Source organism: Ovis canadensis, chromosome 20, assembly GCF_042477335.2.
Source record: "Ovis canadensis isolate MfBH-ARS-UI-01 breed Bighorn chromosome 20, ARS-UI_OviCan_v2, whole genome shotgun sequence".
Lineage (NCBI taxonomy): Eukaryota > Metazoa > Chordata > Mammalia > Artiodactyla > Bovidae > Ovis > Ovis canadensis.
In genome coordinates, this window is record NC_091264.1 from 57,889,476 (window position 1) to 57,910,933 (window position 21,458).

A 21,458-nucleotide genomic window follows, 5' to 3' on the forward strand; every position below is an offset into this window, starting at 1 on the left:
TTTCTGCTTTCACCTATCAAGATCTTCGCAGTTTCTTAGGTATTTTACTCTTTTTGATGCAACGGTGAATGGAATGGCTTCCTGAATATCTCTTTCTGATCTTTCATTGCAGTCTCTTGTTACTACAATTGAGCAAAAGCTCATTGAGTATTGGAAATCATTTTGATGTTTCTCATACAATAATTTTCAAAATGGTACAATTACCTCCAGGTATTAAGACATTTCCTACTAGAATCAATAAAGTGTGGAAAGGAGGAAGGGAGAAGGCAGGAGGAGACCAGACAAGTTAAGGCAGTGGTTCTCAGACTTTCATGGGCTTCACAATTTCCTGGTGGGCAGTTATAACAAGATGCCAGGGCCTCACTCCCAGAGTCTCCGACCCAGGAGGTTTGGCGTGGAACTGAGAATATGCATGTCTCATAAAGTCTTGGGTGATGCCAAAGCTGCTTTTGCTGCTCAGGGTTCCACACTTTGAGAACTACTGGACTGGAGGTAAGGAACCCAAGCAAGAGAACCCAGAATAGCAAAAGTGCCTTTTCATAGTGAGGTTTAGGGCAGGAAATGTCGTTCATGGGGCTAACACGGAACAGAGGCGGTTGGTTTAAATCTCAAAGAGAAAGCTGGAGGTTGCGTGGTTTAACCATGGATTATGAACTTGTCACGAAGGGTGATGGACTGGAGAGAGCACCTGGGCGGGGAAGAAAAGTAACAGATGAGCCAGGTGCAGACGTGCCTAACGGGAGCATCCAGTCACAGAAGCGTAGAGAAAAGAATGCAGAGGTGAGTGCAAGTCAGAGTCAGACAAATGGTGAGACGTAGAAAGCAACGGATTGAGATGGAGACCTGGCCAGCCACTGTCTTCTCTTCCCTGTGAGGCACAAGAACTGAAAGATGCTGGTAAGTCAGGCTTACACCAAGTTAAGGAGAGGGAGGAGAGAGGTGAGAGTGAATGTTGTGTTGACAAACACCTACTTGGACTCTACTGTGAACAATGTGGGACACACCCACCGAGCCTCACAAACAGATCTGCTGTTAGCTCCTTCGCATACCTGGAGAAACGACCGTCAGGGCGGCTGCCTCCAAAGGCCTGGAGCTGAACCATACTCTGCCCTGCCCCTCCTGCCACAGGCCAGGCATTGTGCTAAATGTTAAGGAGGAAACAGACATGCCTTGGGGAAAGATGAGGCAAGACGGGGTGCAGAAATGCAGACAGGGAGGAATGTGGCATATGTGAGCTGGGGTGAAAGGTGAGGAAAAGAAGTGTGAGAAGTTAAGTCCCAAGAAACAGAAGAAAAATGAGAGGCGAAGGAAGGGAGTAGACGTGTGTTCGGAACAGATGGAGATTCACCTCTTATCTTGCATAAAATTTTTCTTAATGTTCTAAGAGTACAAACTACTGGTTGGTCAAAAAGTTCATTTGAGTTTTCCCATAAGATGGTACGAGAAACTGGGATGAACTCTGTGGCTAACCCAATATATAAAAGCTGTGTTCCAGAGAGTTGGCTTGAAAGATGTTTCTAAAAATATATACTTTTTTGTTCTAATTCAGTTTATTTAGGAATGATATCTACCTACAACCGGATGTCACCTATGCGACAATATTCCAAAAAATTTTGTTATTGTTGCTTGTTTTGCTTTAAGACACCCTCTGGTTTTAGGGTGATTGACACGTGTATATACTCACAGACACATTTATTTATTTAGGGTGCATAAGAAGGAAGCCAGAAATGTGTTAACTTATTCATAAACTGTTAGGTTTTCAATTCGCAAAATAAAACACTGTACAACCAGTATAAGGGAGAAAAACCAACATGATGGGGGAAATATGAACCAAACATAGCTAATAAAAGAATGGCTATTCCAAGTATGTGGAGTATTTGTACAAATAAATAAAAATTCAGTTCCAGGTGCCACTTGTGAAATGCACAGCCTGGCTGGGAACGAAAGAAATGCAAATGAAATGACCCTGTGGGTGACGCTGACCCCTAACCATGTGCTTGAAACAATGTCAAGTGCAAAAGCAGGAATGGAGAACGAGAGGCACACGTTGATTATGATGCCCTCAGGAGGAAATACGCAGGCACGCTGGCAAAGTTCTAAAGTGAACCTGGCATGATACGAGTACAGCTTGCTGCTGCTGCTGCTGGTAGCTTCAGTCGTGTCCGACCCTGTGCGACCCCATAGATGGCAGCCCACCAGGCTCCCCCGTCCCTGGGATTCTCCAGGCAAGAACACTGGAGTGGGTTGCCATTTCCTTCTCTAATGCATGAAAGTGAAAAGTGAAAGTGAAGTTGCTCAGTTGTGTCCGACTCTTAGCGATCCCATGGACTGTAGCCTACCAGGCTCCTCCATCCATGGGATTCTCCAGGCAAGAGCACTGGAGCGGGGTGCCATTGCCTTCTCCACGAGTAGAGCTTCAGTTCAGTTCAGTTCAGTCGCTCAGTCATGTCCGACTCTTTGCAACCCCATGAATCGCAGCACGCCAGGCCTCCCTGTCCATCACCAACTCTTAATGGTCATTAATGTTTTTTCCAATGGCGATGCTTACATGTACAAAAAAATATAACAAACACTGGCATGTTGCCTTGTTCAGTTAAATGAAAACCTAATAATTCTTGTTGGGAGGGGAAAACCCCTTCCTTACTCCTCAGGTTTCTTGAATAGCTATTTTCTCTGAGCCCAATTTTTTACCCCTTCTCCACAGTTACCGCATTGCTAGGATGCAAATTCTGAATAAAAGACTTGCGGTAGAGGAGAATAATGAATGTCATGAAATCACGGTTACATTGATGCTTCCAACTAGAAGGAAAAATGATTACGTAAGTGAAGCACCCTGGAGAATTCTAGACTCAAAACATTAGGAAGTGTTAGCTACACTGTATCCCCGTTGGTAACTCAGTGTGTAGAATTCACACATGCAGACCTATGAAAACTAGCAATCGCCAATAGCTATAATTAGAGCAAAAAGTGCAGCCACCTATGTTAAAGCAAATACTCATCTTTGTGAAGACATGGAAGAAGAGCTCTACTGCGAGTATTTGCTAATTGTTTTTTCCCTTTGAGACAGAACTGCTGTTGTAGCTTTCAATATGTGTCCTTTGACCAAAAAGGGCATCTCCGCTGAGTGGCTGATGGGGACCCCATAGAGCCGAAGGTGTTTTCCCAACAAATGTCACTGGTGATGGGGAGCTATGAAACAGGACTTCATCTGATGTCTTTTTTTTTGTTGTTTTCTTTCTTGACATTGATATACTTTTTCCATTAGAGTAGGAAAAAAGTTCATCCACTAGGGGGGCACTGCTGCTGCTGCTGCTAAGTCGCTTCAGTCGTGTGCCACTCTGTGCGATCCCATAGACGGCAGCCCACCAGACTCCCCCATCCCTGGGATTCTCCAGGTAAGAACACTGGGGTGGGCTGCCATTTCCTCCTTCAAAGCATGAAAGTGAAAAGTAAAAGTGAAGTCACTCAGTAGTGTCCGACTCTTCGCGACCCCATGGACTGCAGCCTACCAGGCTCCTCCATCCATGAGATTTTCCAGGCAGAGTACTGTAGTGGGTTGCCATTGCCTAACCCACATAGGTGTCATTTCCACAACAATATAGACAGCTTTGAAAATCTTCTCTTAATCCCAGTAATCTTCTAAATCACCGTCCTCAAAGCCACTGGCTGCTCTCATTGTCAGCCAAATGATGTGCCATCAACCACAGCTCTAAGGATTTCACTGAAAGATGAAAAGCTCTCAATCTAAGTCGGAAATGGCTCCATGGTCATTGGAGTTTGCTTGAATTCAAGGAGTTGAAGTCATTAGACTAAATGGTGCTACAGATGTCATCGTGTAGAATTTTAAACATATATTGAAAGCAACACATTTCTATTAACACTGCAGATTTACTAATTATTCTTAATGTTTTTGAATCTTGGGCATTGAAAAAGACAAACTGAGAGTCTTATTCACAAAAACTAAAACTACAGTGTGTATGTGTGTGTCTCTCTCTCATGTCTGGTACATTTTCTTTTCCAGTGAAGAAAAGGCATTGTCAGTGTGTGATCCTGTATCTAAAAGTATCTATATGCCACCAGAATTGTGAGCAGACATTGCAGGACTTTGCAGGATCACTAAACCTGTATTTTCGGAATCCATATCTCAGAGATTCTTCTAGTTTATCTTTCATGCCTATTTGCGGCCAGAAGTCTTTGGATTATTCAGACTAGTCTATATGGAAGAACGAATGTGCAAGGGGCATGAGGTTTCTTTGCGTCTGACACAGGCATCTTGGTAACTCACAGAATCCTTTTGACCCTAATAGCTTGAAAACCTATGCAAGATGGATTTCAATCTCAGAATGTAACTGATTCTGTGATACTGAGATTGGATGACTTTAAACATGGAATGGAATGGTATATGTTTTCCTGCTTGGAGAATCACCTTACTTTTTTTAAAAAAAAATAGCTGCTATTGTTCTGGATTTAATATCCCATTTTGATGCTAATAGTTCCTGTCTTGTACAAAGGACTTTGCTGAAAACCCTGAAGTGTGTGAGTTGCAGTGACTTCCTATCACAAAAGTGGCACTGACTAAAACAAGTGCGTAGCTTGTTTTAGTTGCACTTCCCTGTAGCTGTTCCCTGATGGATTTATCAGCATTTTCTGCCTTTAACTGGACTGCACAGTCAGCAAACCACAGCTCACATGGCTTCTCGGTGGCTTCCTCACTGCAAACACCTCCTCATATCAAACCGTGGTGTCTGTCTCCCAGAGGTGTTTCTTTCATCTGCCTGGGTACAGTTATGCCTCCTCAGCAGTCTTTATACCCAAGCCCATTGGTTCTTACATGATCTATCCTGATGAGGTATGATGGCTCTGACCACTATTTCCAGATAATGTCTCTTGACTCCAAGGTTTTCCGCAGAAAGAGGATTTACCATCTTGCTATTCCTAGGCATTCTGATATCAAAAATGCAACTGGGGCAGAGACGGAATATAAAATGAATGGGATGACACAGTTTCTCCCCTACGCTATTACGCAAGAGTGGAACTCTCACAGAACCATATATCGCTGTGCAGTGGGCCCTTCACAGTTGATAGAGAATCCAAGATTTTTTAAAAAAATCTTTAATGGCTAGAGTAGGAGAAAGAAAGTCATAGGGACTTGTCACTGCAGACTGTAAGCAGTTCTGTTTCTCTAGCTGAGCTGCTCTCCAACATACGGTTATGAATTAAATTAGTTAAAACTAAACAAAAACTAAAACAGTTCCTCAGTCAGCCTAACCACATCTGAGGTGCTCGATAACCACACGTAGCTGATGGCTACGATGCCCATTGCTGGCTGGCAAATACGATGGAATGTTCTTGTTATTGCTGAAAATTCTGCTGGACAGCCCCGCTCAAAATAGACTTAAAACTCACAATAATGAGCCTAATGAATATGCAAAAATGAACCCATTTCTGGCACTGGGAGATTCAGATGGCATTGCTAACCTGGTCCACATCACAACAAATGGTCGGTTCAATGGATAATATTTGCTTTAAAGAAGCTGCAGTGGTGAGAAGGAGGGGGCACAGGGACAAAAGATGTATCTGGGGAACGTGTGGATGGTGGGACCCAGACAGCAGCAAGACATAGCTCCAGAAGTGGGCGTGGCCTGTGGAGAAGCCCTGATCGAATCTCAGCTCTTCTGGGTAGAAGCAGAGAGTCTAGACTTGGGTAAAGGGGAACCAGGAAAGGGAGACAGGCATCAAAGAACAGCAGAGGAGAAGTCCAGGTCACATGTCTGGTGGAGACCCTCGCTGACATTTACTGAGCGCTTTCTCTGGGCAGAAGAGGCTGTAAAGCCCCAAATGGATTATGTCCCCTGATCCTCCAGCAACCCTCTGGGAGGACAAGCCAGGGCAGAATGGAGTTGAAGAGTACAAATCCAGGGGTGTTCCCAGAGACTCCAGGAGGACCAGCTGCTTGGTAACAGACTGTCTTCAAGCAAGCAGGCTGGAGGCTCGGAGCAATAAGAAGGGATGAAAGGCAAGCATGGCTTTGCCAGCTGGAGCCAACTAGGATCCTGGGATTCATTCAAGCAGAAAGCAGAGTCCAGGGAGATAAGAAGCTGCCCTGTACCTTCTACAGACAGAAGACAAGGGAGCTGGGACCAGCGCTTAGGGCTCTGAGGAGAATGCGGTTGTTTTACAGATTTGTGTGGGGCTTAAGGCTTCAATACACCTGCAATGCAGAAGACCCAGGTTTGATCCCTGGGTCGGGAAGATCCCCTAGAGAAGAGAATGGCTGCCCACTCCAGTACTATTGCCTGGAGAATTCCATGAATTGCCTGGTGGGCTACAGTCCATGGGGTGCAAAGAATCAGACATGACTGACCAACTAACACTTTCACTTAAGGCTTCAGTGCCCTGCCGACCTGCCTAACTCTACATGAGTCCTAGGCAAACATATGAAGTCAGGAAAGCTTTTCTAAGTGTGACTAGCATCCCCTCTATTAGCTGTTACCTTCCAGAGTTTGACTTGTTTCCTCCTTATAAACGTCAGTGCAGGTCGGCGGCTGAGGCATGATCAGGCAGCAAAAGTGGGCAAGGATGTTCATCATGCCCAGGGTACTGTGCCCCACCCCGGTTTCACTGGTGGGGTCGAAGGGAGGCAGTTAGAAGGGCGGTATTGTGGTGGGTCTTCCAAGGATAACTTATACTAGGTAGCAGCTCTTGGGAGCTGACTGTACTTACGACCCACTGGCTTATGGAAACATCTATCAAAATGAGGGGAAAAGGTAAGGAGTTATCTCCTAAGAATTCTGGTCAATGAGAAACGAGAGTAATTCTGGAGAACCTCTGGGGCAAGGTTTTCTTGCTCTTAGAAAGCAATACCAAGAAGGGAAACAGGCTTGTCTCTCCCCTCTGGATGTTGTGTCTGCATGTAATGCTGGAACTACTGCAGCCACCCTGTTACCATGAGGGGTTAGAGCCTGAGGATGGCATCCTTTTGCCTGGTTATTGAGTTACTGAACTAACCAGTCCTGGTGCTGCCCCACCACTAGATTTTACGATGTGAGATTCATTCATTCACTCACTCACTCATTTATGCAATACATATTAAATGAGCACTGATAAATGCCGAGCATTGCCTAAAAGGCATGTGGGATCCTTTAGAGGATAAAACACAGGAAGATCTTTGGCCTAAATTTTCTTACTAGTTTAGCCTCCTTGAATTAAGTTTTTTGTTTTCTGAAACCTTAAGAAACTTATGGTTTAAGAACCATTAGTTCTTGAGAACCATGTTAACTTACACCCTGATGACTGCACACTGGCTTCACAGGGAGCTCAAGAGCCTACAATTAATAGCATAAAAATAATCAAAAGGACATGCCTTATGTGATGTGTCTGTAATCGGTGCTTTGGAATCATTTTTCTCCCTGATCTGAACCACTGTCTCTCGGCTGCCACAATGCTACACATTTTTGGCTTACTTCCTATTTTCCTGTCCATGTCTTAATTCTTGAGTGCTTTCTTATTCCCAGATAATTTTGTTTTAACTTCCAGATCACTCAGTGTGGGAGTACCGAGGGGTTTTCTATCAGGGGCGCTTACTTTCTCATGCTACATCTTCTTGGAGAAATACCATCAATCCTCATATCTTCATGACCCTGTATCCACGGACAATTCCAAACCTGCCATCTCCAACCCAGCTCTCCCTCTTGAGTTTCAAATCTGTACAGTGAGCGCTCTGCTTAGACATTTGGATATCTCACACGCAGTGTGGTCAAACCATCGTGATATTCCCTTCTCTATACTTGCTTCTCTTCCATCCCCAGCTTAGGAGACAGGCACCTGCCCTTCGTCCCTGTCCACCAAGACTCCAAGCCAGAGTGCTGAGTGTCAGTCTTCACCCTCCCCTTCACTGCCCAAACCTAAGCGGTCACGGGCCCTCCTGACTCCATCTCCACCTCCTGTAATTCTCCAGCCTCTCCTCCCCGCCCCCACATTCCTATTTCCCTCATTCTTGCTCTCTGCCATCACACCATCCAAATCCCAGCGACAGTCCACTAGCTGGACTCCCTGACTCGGGCCTTGGTCTCCCTCCAAGACCTTCTCCCCTGTAGGCACAGTGATGAGGCTGCATATCCGATCATGCAGAAAACCCTTCCAGAACTCCTCGCTGCTCTCGGGACAAAGAACAAGCAGCTAACATCATTTTCCTGCCTGCAAGCTCTGCCCCGACTCCCCCGATCATACAGACACGCTCTTTCTTGCATTATCCCCAACCTGTGCCTCCTCATGTGAGGGTCCCTCTACTTAGAACATTCCCCCAATGCATCCCACCTTCTCCATGACAATCCTCACCATCCTTCAGGTTTCCTCTAAGACATCATGCCTTCCAAGATGCTATCCCTGAGTCTCCAGGCCTGGATAACGCGTCCAAGACACCCCACCCCTGAAATATCTTGTACTTTCCTTGTCACAACCATCAAGCACCTGAACTCATTCTGGGACCGTAAGTTCTATTAATCAGGGGAGCTCACTTGCCCCTCCTGGTATTCATGACGCCCAGAATGATGCCTTCAACATAACAAGCATTCATTCAACAAACACACAAGAGATGAATCCACTTGCTGGGGAATGTCTGCTCACAGCTATAATAAAAACTACTTTCTTAATTTTGTTCACTTGGGATAGTGACTTCCCGAAAGAACAGTGATATCTGAAAGAGAATCTAGAGCACAATTTCTCTTCATTCTTTATCATTTAATCTGCTTTCCATTTACCCCACTAGGGCTATCCACCGCATTAGGTGCCACGGTGCTATATAAATGATTTTATGTCAGTGAGGCCAAAGTAAACATTCTTTTCATTTTCACACAGTTACTCCAAATCACAGCTTCCAGAAGATGCCATCTCTAGGTGAGACATCAGAAACAGCTAAAAATGCGACAAAATAACAGTGCCTGGGAAAGGCTGTGAAAAGCACTACTTCCCATAAACTTCACGGCTTTAAGAATCTATGCACCTGGGACGCCAGATAGACAACGAGACTTAAAAGGCTCAAGTCGACAAATTCGTCTCCTCTGATATAGGAGAGAATTGTTATTTTTATTTTTAAAAGACGACGACCTTTTCATTTAAATACCAGGCTTTTTCGTCATGAATGTCTGAGAGTGGGGTGGGGGGGGAATATAGACTCCGCATAAGAGAGTCATCCATTTCAAGGAGGTTCTGTTTGTGTTGATAATTAAAAATAACACCTTCCAAAATGCTGCTCCAACTCGATGAAGGGGGGAAAAAAGCACACCTCAATGCACTTTCTTATTTGTTGTGAAATGTCATCGCTAATTCCCAGCACACAGGGGAAAGGGAAGACTCTCGTTGGCACACGGTCACACTTCCCCTACACCCCATCCCACCTACCCTCCCTTCTTTCTGCGCTGGTGGGATTATGGAGCTCCTCCCCCCAGGTCTTGGTGTGACTGTAGCAAGCAGTCCCCTAGTGACCAGGGAACTGCATCGGCCTCAACTCCATCCCTGCACACAGCCGCACATGCCAGCTCCCTGCTCCTGTTTGGGGACTGAATGCATGTAATATACAGGGGCAAGAGCATGTCATTTCGTGGAGAGAGAGGGTCTTCTTTCCCTCTCCTCCCCTCCTGATCAGTGATACAAACTCACTGATTGAGTGAGTGAAACACACTCATCCATTACAAAGCACGTGACAGGACTATCATAGAACTGAGGTTTCATCGCAAAACCCAGTGTTGAAAAATACAGACCATTTGCCACTGTTATCCTGAATGTTCTTCATGTACAGCATCATGCTTATTTGTAGAGACCATTTGCAATAACCACTAGGAGCAGTACTTATCAGTATCCTCTGATAACCAATAGGTAATATATTACAAAGTTTTGTGTGTGTTCCTGTAAGTTCCAAGTGCTTCCCAAATGGCTCAGTGGTAAAGAATCTGCCCGCCAATGCAGGAGATGCAGGTTCAATCTCTCGGGTTGGGAAGGTCTCCTGGAGAAGGAAATGGTGACCCACTCCAGAATTCTTGCTTGGGGAATCCCAGAGACAGAGGAGCCTGGTGGGCTATAGTCCATTGGGTTGCAAAGAGTTGGACATGACTTAGTGACTAAATAACAGCAACATAAATTCCAAACAAAGGACAGAAGGTCTAGGCAGAGTTTTCCAGAGTCTACATTCACTGGCTGTGAGCCCTTAGGCAAGGCTGTAAATTCACTGGGCCACAGCTGCTTCATTTCCACGTTAGAAAAACAACAGAGGCCAGGCCAGGTGACCTCATGAGATTCTTGCTAAGTCTGAGAAAAATCGGCACTATTTTACTAACAGCCAAACAGCTCACTGTTTTCAGGATATTCTTCTCTGTAACACTTAGAAGGCACTATTTGTATGTAGAGTATTTGGCATCCATATACATGAATATAGGCGCTTCCTTGGTAGCTCAGGTGATAAAGAATCAGCCTGCAACGCAGGAGACTTCAGTTGGATCCCTGGGTTGGGAAGATCCCCTGGAGGAGGGAATGGCAACCCAAACCGGTATTCTTGCCTAGAGAATCCCACGGTCACAAAGAATCAGATAATCAGACACGACTGAGCGACTAACACTTTCTTTCTATACATGAATATATACCCAAGATAATGTTTCCTATTTAAATAATTGGCAATAAAGTTTCATGTATCATCAGTTCAGTTCAGTTGTGTCCAACTCTTTGCAACCCCATGGACTACAGTACTCCAGGCTTCCCTGTCCATCACCAACTCCCGAAGTTTACTCAAACTCATGTCCATCGAGTCAGTGATACCATCCAACCATCTCATTCTCTGTCATCCCCGTCTCCTCCTGCCTTCCATCTTTCCCAGCATTAGGGTCTTTTCAAATGAGTCAGTTCTTCGCATCAGGTGGCCAAGGTATTGGAGTTTCAGCTTCAACATCAGTCCTTCCAGTGAATAACAAGGGGGATCAGAGCTCTAGTGTTCTGGATTTTGCCAACACGGGTGAACAGACCAAGTCACATATATGTGCAGACAGTCTCAAGCTGGCATTTGTTGTTCTTTTCAGGAAACCTACACCGAGCATCGACTATGTCCCAGCACTACTGCGGGCAGCAGGACGCCTGTAAGGTCCATGAACAAATCAGACAGAGATGCTGTCCTACCTGCTGGAGCTCACATTTCAGTGTGGAGAGACAGATGAGGAAAAGGCTAACACAATATATATGTAATTTACAGACTGCAGCTGACAATAGACAGAAGAAAAAAAGGAGAGAAAGAACACAGTGGCGCAGGGTCAGGGGACTATGGACCTATGGAAGGAGGCAACAATTTAAAATCCAGAGCTTCCAGGGAAGGTTTGTTGAGAAGGTGGCATCTGAGCAAAGAATTAAAAGAGCAGTGAACCATGTGAACGATGTCTCGGGGAAGAGGGTGCTGGGAAGACAGCGCAGCCACTGCCAATGTCAGGGGCTGGAAAGCAGGTGAGATGTCACAAGAGGAAGTTATGAGGAGGCACTGCCCAGGAACTGAAGCAAACTTAGGGGCTGGAGGGCAGGTTGCAGAGGGTTTGGGAGGCTGCTGGAGAAACCTGGAACTTCTCTGAGTAGGGGGTGACATGTTCGGATTTACAGAGAACCAAGCGAGAAGCAAACGCAGCCCAGAGGCTTTAATGCACATACCAAGACAACTTAAGGGCCCAAGAATTAGGTTACACGTTGTTTAGAGTTAGCAGTAGGACCGATGCTCCTGTTTCACGGCATTTAGGTCTCTGTGTAAAATATCACCTCCTCCAGAGGGCCTCCGTGACTGCGTTGATATAAAATCACGCCCCCAACCCTGAGTTTATCTCCTTACACTACTGCTTTGTTTGCCTGCAGAGAATTCATCACTCCTTGACAGGATATCATATGCTTATTTAATTATCTCCTGACTCCTTTGGAAGAATGTAAACTGAGAATGTGAGGGTTTTACTCTTGGTTATCACTATAGCTTGACACCTGACCACCTGGCCCAGAGTGGGGAGTCAGTATCAATTTCCTGAATGAATGAACAGATTATGAAATTGGTGAATAGCTAAAAATAAGCTGTCTACAAAATGATAGGTTATTTTCCATCATTAGTTGGTTTCACATTTTTATTCTTCAGACTGATGATGGTCCACTGTAATGTTTACGCTGTGCTTTTCACAAAATTGCTATATCCATATTGTGAGAAATGTGGGAAACGGAGGAAAAAGCATTTAAAATGTTATGTTCCTACTCCATCATGATTAAACAGTTTAAAATTTTCTTCATAGTTTTCAAAGTTTGCTGCATTTTTATATGGCCTTGATAAATCCAGAGATCAAACACTTTTCTGATTTTTAAGGTTTTATCTAAACTTTCTTCTGAACTCTATACTTCCATGATTTGATAGGGAAGCCAATAAAAAATATGAGCCATCCAGCAGCTCCTGCTCATCACACCTGCATTCCATTAAGTGAAGGATTCCTGAGCTAGTTTCTACAGATATTGAGAAAATCTCTGCTCTTCAATCTAAGCTCTCATTTTGCCTGACTTAAATTTAGTGACCATTTTGGGATTTTAACCTGCTAAGAAAAATATACTCCAGTATTATATATGCAGTATAAAAAGAATACTCCAGTATTCTTGCCTGGAAAGTCCTATGGACAGAGGAGCCTGGGGGGCTACAGTCCATGGGGTCACAATAGTCAGACATGATTTAGCGACTAAATCAACCAAGAATAAGATAAGCAATTTCTAGGAGAACTGTCAGAATAATCCAAAGTGTTAGTTGCTCAGTCGTATTCAACTCTTTGCAACCCCATGGACTGTAGCCTGCTAGGCTCCTCTATCCATGGAATTATCCAGGCAAGAATACCGGACTGGCTTGCTATTCCCTTTTCTAGGAAATCTTCCTGACCCAGGGATCAACCTGGGTCTCCTGCATTGCAGGCAGATTCTTAACCATCTGAGCCCAGGGAAGCCATAAGAAAACCTCAGTAATTCTGAGTTCGCTTTGCCTAAACAGGTGCACTTCTCACATCCCTACAGCTTATCTTTACACTTTCTATAAACAAGTAAGGCATTATTAAGCAAAATCAATAACAAAGAGCTGGAAGAGAAAAGCTCACCTACTAAAGATAAACTGCTTTCCGCATTAGCAATATCATATCCAAAACAGTGTAACTGCAGCGTGAACCCAGGCCGGCCCTGGCAGACGGGCTGACAGTCTCTACAGACCACTGGGCAGCTGTCAGGGACTGAATCTGTGCTGGACAGTGCTTTGCAGCCAGATGACCAGACTCAGGTGCTAACAGACTCGGTGCCAAATGAGGACTGACCACCCAGGTGACGAGGAAGGACGGCTGAAAACTTATGAAATTTATCTCTGAAACGAACAACTTGGAAAAGGATGCAAGGCTCTTGGCCCCTTGCTGTTCACTCAGGTTGTGGCAATCAAAGTTTGTCTGTTCTACTCCCTAGGCTCTCAGACACAGCCGCTGACTGATGCTGTAGGGAAGGGAAGGATGATAACAAGCAAACAGCGTATTTAGAGGCTAAGAGGACGAGAGGGGAAGGACGAGAAGGCGATGAAGTCAGACATCGAGGGGCTGGGTTCTCTGCTACCCACATGGTAAGACAGTTGTGAAGGGGGCTGAAGATTCCTGAACCTGAAAAGGGACAACGATGTCCCTTCATAACCCTGAAGGGGGCCTGAGCTAGAAGAGGAATGTCAAGGGTTTCAAAAAATACATACGATGATGACGATGAGATTATTACCAATAGAGGTTTGTTAACAATTTCTCAAGGATTTATGGAATGACCGCCACCAGTGCACTCTGCACGTTGTTACAGACGGAACTGTGTCCGTCCCCGCCAACTGTCCACATTTACATGTGAAGCCCAAACCCCCAACAGGACTGTATTTGGAGATGAGGCTTTTAAGGAAGTAATGAGATTAAATGAGGTCCGAAGAGTGGGCCTTGGTCCAACAGGACTGATTTTCTTGTGAAAAGAGGAAGACACACCAGGACTGCACGCACGGAAGACCACGTGAGGTCACAGGGAGCCAGCAGCCGTCTGCAAGCTGACAGGCGGCCACACCAGAAACCAACCCTGCTGGCACCCGGATCCTGGACTTCCAGCTTCCAAAACCACGGGGAAATGCATTTCTGTAGTTTAAGTCACCAGCCTCTGGTTGTTATGGCAGCTTTGGCAATCTAATGCAGATATGTGATCTCACGTCATCCACATTATATTATCATCTACACTTTCAAATACAGAAACAGAAGCACCAGAGGTGTTCAGCAAGTTGACTAAAGTTGCACAGCTCTTGCGAAGTGGAACTAGAACTGAATCCAAGCAATGACTTCAGGACTCACGTTCCTAACAGCTGATGAAACAGAATACAAGGTCATATGATTAATATCTATAGTGACAAAAAAAAAAAAAGAAAAACAACGCTTTTATCAGAAAAATCTACAGTAAATACAATTTACTTTGCAATTTTACTTCTCTGCTTCTCATCATCCAAACAGTAAGTATTCTGGTGAGTAAGCCTGTCTCAAGCTTCTCTATCTGAGGTTTGGGGGGGTCTGGCAGCAAGCCTACAAGGTCCATGTTCTCTTGGAGTTAACAGGCCAGTGAGGAAGCCCAGTCAACCACCGAATGGAAAAAAGCAGACACTGATAAGTGCAAAGACAGAAATAAAACTGGAAGTTGTGGTGACAGGTGGGGGCCAGACCGGTCCTTTTCTCCACAGCCAGTGACTGAATGCATGCCATGAGATGACCTCAAACAGGACCCAGCTCCTAATTCTGGGGCAGCTCCTAGTGTGGGCTGGCAGCCCCCAGACTCAATGCACCCCCCGTTTCTTCCCCTATAAAGTAGGCCTTTTGCTCTAATGGTCTCAGTTCAGTTCAGTGGCTCAGTCGTGTCCAGCTCTTTGCGACCCCATGGAATGCAGGACGCCAGGCCTCCCTGTCCATAACCATCTCCCAGAGTTTACTCAAACTCATGTCCTTTGAGTCAGTGATGCCATCCAACCATCTCATCCTCTGTCATCCCCTTCTCCTCCCGCCTTCTATCTTTCCCAGCATCAGGGTCTTTCTTCTCTAATGGTCTACGGCTTCCTTGATTAAGTCAGAAAGTTATTTAGGCAATATTTACCCTAACTCAGTTATTAAGCTAGAGAAGGCAATGGCAACCCACTCCAGTACTCTTGCCTGGAAAATCCCATGGATGGAGGAGCCTGGTGGGCTGCTGTCTATGGGGTTGCACTGAGTCGGACACGACTGAAGCACCTTAGCAGCAGCAGCAGCAGCAGCAGCAGCAGCAGCAGTTATTAAGCATAATGGAAATTATAAAGACTATAAAATGTATTCTCTCCTTCAGAGGATTCCTGATGTTTTCCAGTGAGAGACTCAGAGGTTGCAGGAAGAACAGAGGGAAGGGGAGGGATCACTGAACTGGATTGAACAGGCTTTAGTGCTGACAGTAATAGCCCCTGGATGCTGACTCTGGAATACCATACCTGCAGTCAGACGCTTCCCATCTTCACTGGAGAGGGAATGTGGAGAAAGGAGTTTGAGATGAAAGAGGCAAAGTTAAGATCAACAAAAGGGTGGGTTTGGGGGACCTTAAAGAAGGCTGTGTGCTGAAGAATTGATGCTTTTCAAATTGTGGAGAAGACTCTTGAGAGTCCCTTGGACTGCAAGGAGATCAAACCAGTCAATCGTAAAGGAAATCAACCCTGAATATTCACTGCAAAGACTGATGCTGAAGCTCCAATACTTTGGCCACCTGATGCAAAGAGCCAACTCATTGGAAAAGACCCTGATGTTGGGAAAGACTGAGGGCAAAACAAGAGGGCGATGGAGGATGGGATGGTTAGATACCATCACTCACTCTACAGACATGAGTTTGAGCAAACTCCTGGAGACAGTGAAGGACAGGCAAGGCTGGAGTGCTGCAGTCCATGGGGCTGCAAAGAGCTGGACATTACTGAGCGACTGAACAACAACAGAAAGGAAGACGTTGGATAAAAGTGACAAACTTATAGATTCTTTTTCTCTGGAGAGCCTATTCAGCCAAAGAAACTGTCTCTTGGCGTGGCTTGCTCAGAAGTAGAAGGCCGGCATGGCTCACCCATGAGGTGCCAGAAGGCTATAATTAATGAAGAATTAGTCACTCAGTCAAGTCCAGCTCTTTGCTGTCCCATGGATGGCAGCCTGTCAGGCTCCTCTGTCCATGGAATTATCCAGGCAAACATACTAGAGTGGCTTGCCATTTCCTATGCCAGGGGATCGTCCTGACCCAGGGATTGAACCTGGGTCTTCTGCACAGCAGGCAGATTCTTCACCACCTGAGGCACCAACTAATCCAGGAAACTTGAAATAATACAACTTCACACCCTACCAGTGAGTGGTGGTGAAGATTTTTTGTGTATTTAGTGAAATATACATGGGAAGATCATGTGTGTGTTTGGGGCTGTGGTATGACTGTTGACAGGGTACACTTGAACTCCTGGTTTGCCTGACCGAAAATATTCCAGAGGCCTTTCCAATACATTCATGATACATGACAACTTAGTTTTATTCAATAAACTTTACTAATTCAGATTCATTTTTTAAAACCCTTAAGAGTTGGCTAAAAATAAAGATTGAACTTTAAAATGTGTTAAAAATAGACTGGGTTTTATTTCATTAGTTTTAGAACACTCTAAATTGACACAGATTTTTCACTCTAATTGTTGCCTAGGAGATCTTATTACATACAAGGCCCTTACAACTTGCAGCATTTCAGAGTGGCAAAGTGTTGTAAAAATACTTTAAAAGTGCCATCAGGATGCTCCATGACAGGGGTGAATGCGGTGAGTCGTACCAGAGGAATAAGGACCAACTCACTGAGGACAGCAGAATCAGAGGAAAACACCCAGGTTAGAAACACACCTGCCTTTCGGTGTCAGGACACAAACTCACTGCGCAGAGGACCTATGAAAACGTGGTGAACTGTCAGAATTACAAGATCCCTTTGATGGTTAGAGTGGACCTTTAAAGGAGAGTGTGTGATTTAATAGTCTGGCCCAACAAACAACACTGGCATCAAATAGTAAGACCTGAAGAGTACTGACGGCCGTAACAAAGCTGGAATAAGAGTATGTCATTTCTCCTAAAGGACTTCCCTGGTGGCTCAGAGGTAAAGAATCTACTTGCCAATGCAGGAGATGCAGGTTTGATTCCTGGGTCAGGAGGATACCCAGGAGAAGGAGACAGCAACTTACTCCAGTATTCTTGCCTAGGAAATCCCACAGAGGGAGCTGGTGGGCATCAGTCCATGGGGTCGCAGAGAGTCAGACACGACTGAGTGACTAAGCACAGGCAAGAGACTAAACAACATTTCTCGTAAAGCTTTAAGTGAAGGGTGATGAGGGGAAGGGTGGAGAGGAAGGAGACGGGTTGGTGGGGGGCCGGTGATGACTAGTTAATATGCTGTGTAAACCGTTGTGTAGCTTTGTATTTAAAGGCAGTAGTTCAACCAGCAAACGACACATGATAAGTCACTGGCGAACACTTGTGGACACATTCACAGAGCATTTGTAATCATTGTAAATATCATTTGAAATCTCTTACGTGTACATTTATATTTTATCATTTTCTTCACTTTGATTCTCCTACTGCTGGGAGATGAACTGCCCAAAAAAAGCTGTTCGGGATATTCTAGAGCTTGTGGATTTTTAACATTTGTCTTGGGAATCCCTGGTGCCTGAAAGAACCGAAGCAATTAAATTCACCCCAGCTGTGTGTGTTCAGACACCAAAAGGCTCACCCCCAGTACTGACACCATTCCTGGGGCCCTATCACTTTTCTTAGCATCCCGTGGTTTGATTCCAAAGCTGAGAAAAAGGGAGGGTTCACCTTCGCGACAATACCAATCACTTCAGCGCTGTCAGCTCCATTCTCTGATCTCTCCAGAAGTGTCTGGAGTTTTACAGGTTCAAACTCTGACAAAGCAATGCAGAGAACGAAATCCTGCTCTGAGAAACACACACACACAGATTCCAAGCATGGCTTCTTTCTGGCCCGTGGAGCCTGGAGTGGTCCCCTTACCTTTATCATAGATTTCCTTCAAGACCCCTCGTTTTATCAGCTCCTCTCTGCTTTGCCTCATGGATATTTTCCTTTCCAGGGCTGTAAGCAACACACAGAGAAGCAGGTGTGAGTCGGTAACAAAGACCATTTAAAAAAAAAGCATATTTTAAGATGTACTAAAATATAATGTATGGGAAAGCTTCTGTAAATCATACTTGACTAATGTAAGCTAATGATACCAGTGACCAGCTACTATGATCAGCATCTTAATCTGCTTATTTCATTTCATCTTCAAGACAATCCAATTACCTATGACGCAGGCATTTTCACTTCACTTTATTTAATCGTGATGTATGGTTGAGAAAACTGAACCACAGGGCAGCTCGACCACCTCTCAGAACCACAGTGGGAAGAGGGTCTAGCATTCGAAGCCAGAAACGCTAACTTCATCCTTGGTTTAACTTCTGCATCACATAGCATCTTCTAGAGTGGGATTCAGAAAGGGATTCCTCAAAAGGGGTTCCTCTTTTAATTACCTAGTTCATACAGATCATGTCTTACTGTCTTCTTGAGGATTTAGTCGCTTCTCAACTATTAAAAGGTGGTATGAAAACATCTCTTCTAAAGCTCCCTGGATTGGTACCCAGGTTCCCGAGGAGAGGCTGAAGGGGCGGGGGGAGACCTCCGAGGGACACCCACCTGTCTCTCTCGGGTCCCAGCGAGGAATGAAGGAATTATTCAGTTCCCAAACGTCCCTCTACGAGGACCCAGCCACTCACCTGAGCCAACCGCTCGGGCAAGCAGGGGCTGGGGGAGGGAAGAGGAAGCATTTCCTCGGATCAGTGGTGTGATGGAGGGCAAGTCAAGTGGGAACAGAGCCCACGAGTGGGGAAGGGGGGCGCGGTACACAGGGCAGGCCAGTGGCTCCAGGCAGGATGGGGGCAGGGGGGATTGGCAGGGCCTGTAGAGGAAACAAAGCTATTCCAGCAAAGCTATTACATCTAGGAAGTACTGAGAGGAGGAAGTGAGAAGTGGTTGTGGTCCCTTCGGTCAGCTTGAGATTCTTTGCCTGCTTTGGTTACACAGTCATCCAGGTTGCGGGGGCGGGGGGTCAGAAACATCAGTTATAAAATATGAAAACAATTTTATGTAGATAAATTTAGATACAGTTTAATTAAACACACACAAGTCTCAACAGAATTTAATGCAAAAAATATATGAGTAAGAACTAGAAAGAAAGCAAGGAAACAAGAATTGTGATTGAACTCTGTTACCCACTAGCTGTCCGATCTTCACCAAGTCACTCTGCCAGTCTGGAAAGACACTGATGCCTCCCCTGCCAACATTTAACAGGTCCAGCCTGGGACCGGACAACTATATGACAGTAAAAAGCTCTCTGGGTTATCCTCAAGCATATCAGGACCGAAAATCCCTGATTATCCATTTTGAAACTTATTATTTTAAAGATGTATTCTAATGCCCTCCCTTAGATTACCAAGAATTCAGTGGTATGAGAAGGAAAAATAAATGTTAGCCCTGGCAGACAGCTTACTGAGAACATGTTAATAAGAAGATGGATGTATATAAACCTATAGCCCCCAGAAGTGAGGGCAGGAAGGCTGTATGGAAGGATAAGGGTTAGAAGTGAATGGGGAAACTATTAGGCAGTGTTCGCTTTGGGAGGTGAAGGAGTTTTATGTCCTGAACCAAAGGACAAGATATGGTGGGAAGAGGGCAGAAAGTGCTCTCGTACAGAAGGGGGATGCCCGGGGAAGGGGAAGAGAAGTGTGTGCCGTTAGGTCAGAAAGTTCTGCCTGATTTTAAAAAACATTTGCTCAGCAGCACAATAGGAAAGACTGAATAGGCAAGATGAAGTGGGGGTTTTCAAGGTAAAAGCTTATTAGCGACCTTCCTGATGAATAAAGTGTCGCCCTGTCCTGAACCATGTAAATGAACAGATTTCCCTTCAACAAAACAAGTTTCCCAGGGGCTTTTCAAAACCGTGGAGTAAAGCGAGTGAAGCAGAGCCACAGACAGAATCGAAGGACCTGCAGGTAGGTGGGCAGAGCCCTGGACACGGAGGTCCGAGAGCTCCAGCACCAGCAGAATATGGACACTCTCAGGCCAACCACTGTTATCCGGACCTCAGCTGTCTCTCCACACTCAGGCAACAACTGAGGACTAGCTGCCCACAGTGCAAGGGACTCCATCTGGGCTGGGGATGATGGTAAGCAGAGGGACAGCCCCTCCCTCCCAGAGATCACAGGCTAAAGTGTGATTCAGTCATCAAAGGAGACGCCACCTCATCTATGATTGCAAACTGAGATGGGCCTCTGCTTCCATCAGAGCATATGCCAAATAACCTCCTCCACGGGGGAGCTGGGGTTTCCCTGGTGGCTCAGCAGTAAAGAACCCGCCTGCCAATGCAGGAGACTCGGGTTCAACCCCTGAGTTGGGAAGATCCCCTGGAGAAGGAAATGGCAACCCACTCTAGTATTCTTGCCTAGGAAATCCCACAGACAGAAGAGCCTGGCGGGTTATAGTCCACGGGGCTGCAAAAGAGTCGGACAGGACTGAGTGCCTGAACAACAGCAACAACTGGGGAATTAGAGAAGGCTTTTCTAAGGAAGAGACCCCCAAGTTGGGTCTAAAAGCTGAATATATGTTATCTTAGCTCAGGGCAGTCAGGGAGGAAGTGGAAAACACTCCAGACAGAGCAAGCAGGGGGGATCAGGGTGCCGTGGACAAGCAGAGAGGAAGCCAGTGTGACTCACAGCCAACACCAGCTGGAGGACGATGGTTTGAGATGGCAGTCAGAGGGGAAGGGGGCGCTGGGCCATGCAGGGACTTCCTGACCACATTCTCCTAAGGGAAACGTGAAGAAACTGGTCAGGTTTCAGTTATTTGACAGACCAATGTCCACTTCAGCATGGAGGATGGACTGGACAGAGGCCAATTACTGGATGATTGCAGAAGTCTGGGCAGAAGATGAAGGCAGCTACACAAGGATGCTGAAGATAAACATGGAGTTGTTAAGAAATGAAAAAAAAAAAAAATAGTGACCACAAGAGCAAAACCATCAGTTAAAAACAAAAATAGTAAATCTAAGCAGATGATTAAATTAAACTTTAGCCCACAGTAAATGAGAGGGCAGCATTAAAATACAAGGATTAGATATAAAGCATATATCTAAAGATATATGGTGAAGATATCTTAAGATATAAAGGTGAAGGGGCTTCCCCAGTGGCTCAGTGGTAAAGAATCTATCTGCCTGTGACACAGGAGATGCGGGTTTGATCCCTGGGTTGGGAAGATTCCCTGGAGGAAGAAATGGCAATCCACTCCAGTGTTCTTGCCAGAAAATCTCAC

The 21,458-nt window shown here is 45.4% G+C and overlaps 1 protein-coding gene across 19 annotated transcripts in view; it reads right to left on the minus strand.

Annotated features, from left to right (window-relative positions):
- Positions 1–21,458, minus strand: part of PHACTR1 (phosphatase and actin regulator 1) — a 548,621-nt gene that overhangs the window by 77,831 nt on the left and 449,332 nt on the right. For all 19 annotated transcript variants that reach the window (XM_069563035.1, XM_069563042.1, XM_069563036.1 and 16 more), the window contains one exon: positions 18,108–18,188. In XM_069563035.1, the coding sequence (XP_069419136.1) occupies positions 18,108–18,188 (81 nt within the window). The remainder of the gene's footprint in view (positions 1–18,107; positions 18,189–21,458) is intronic.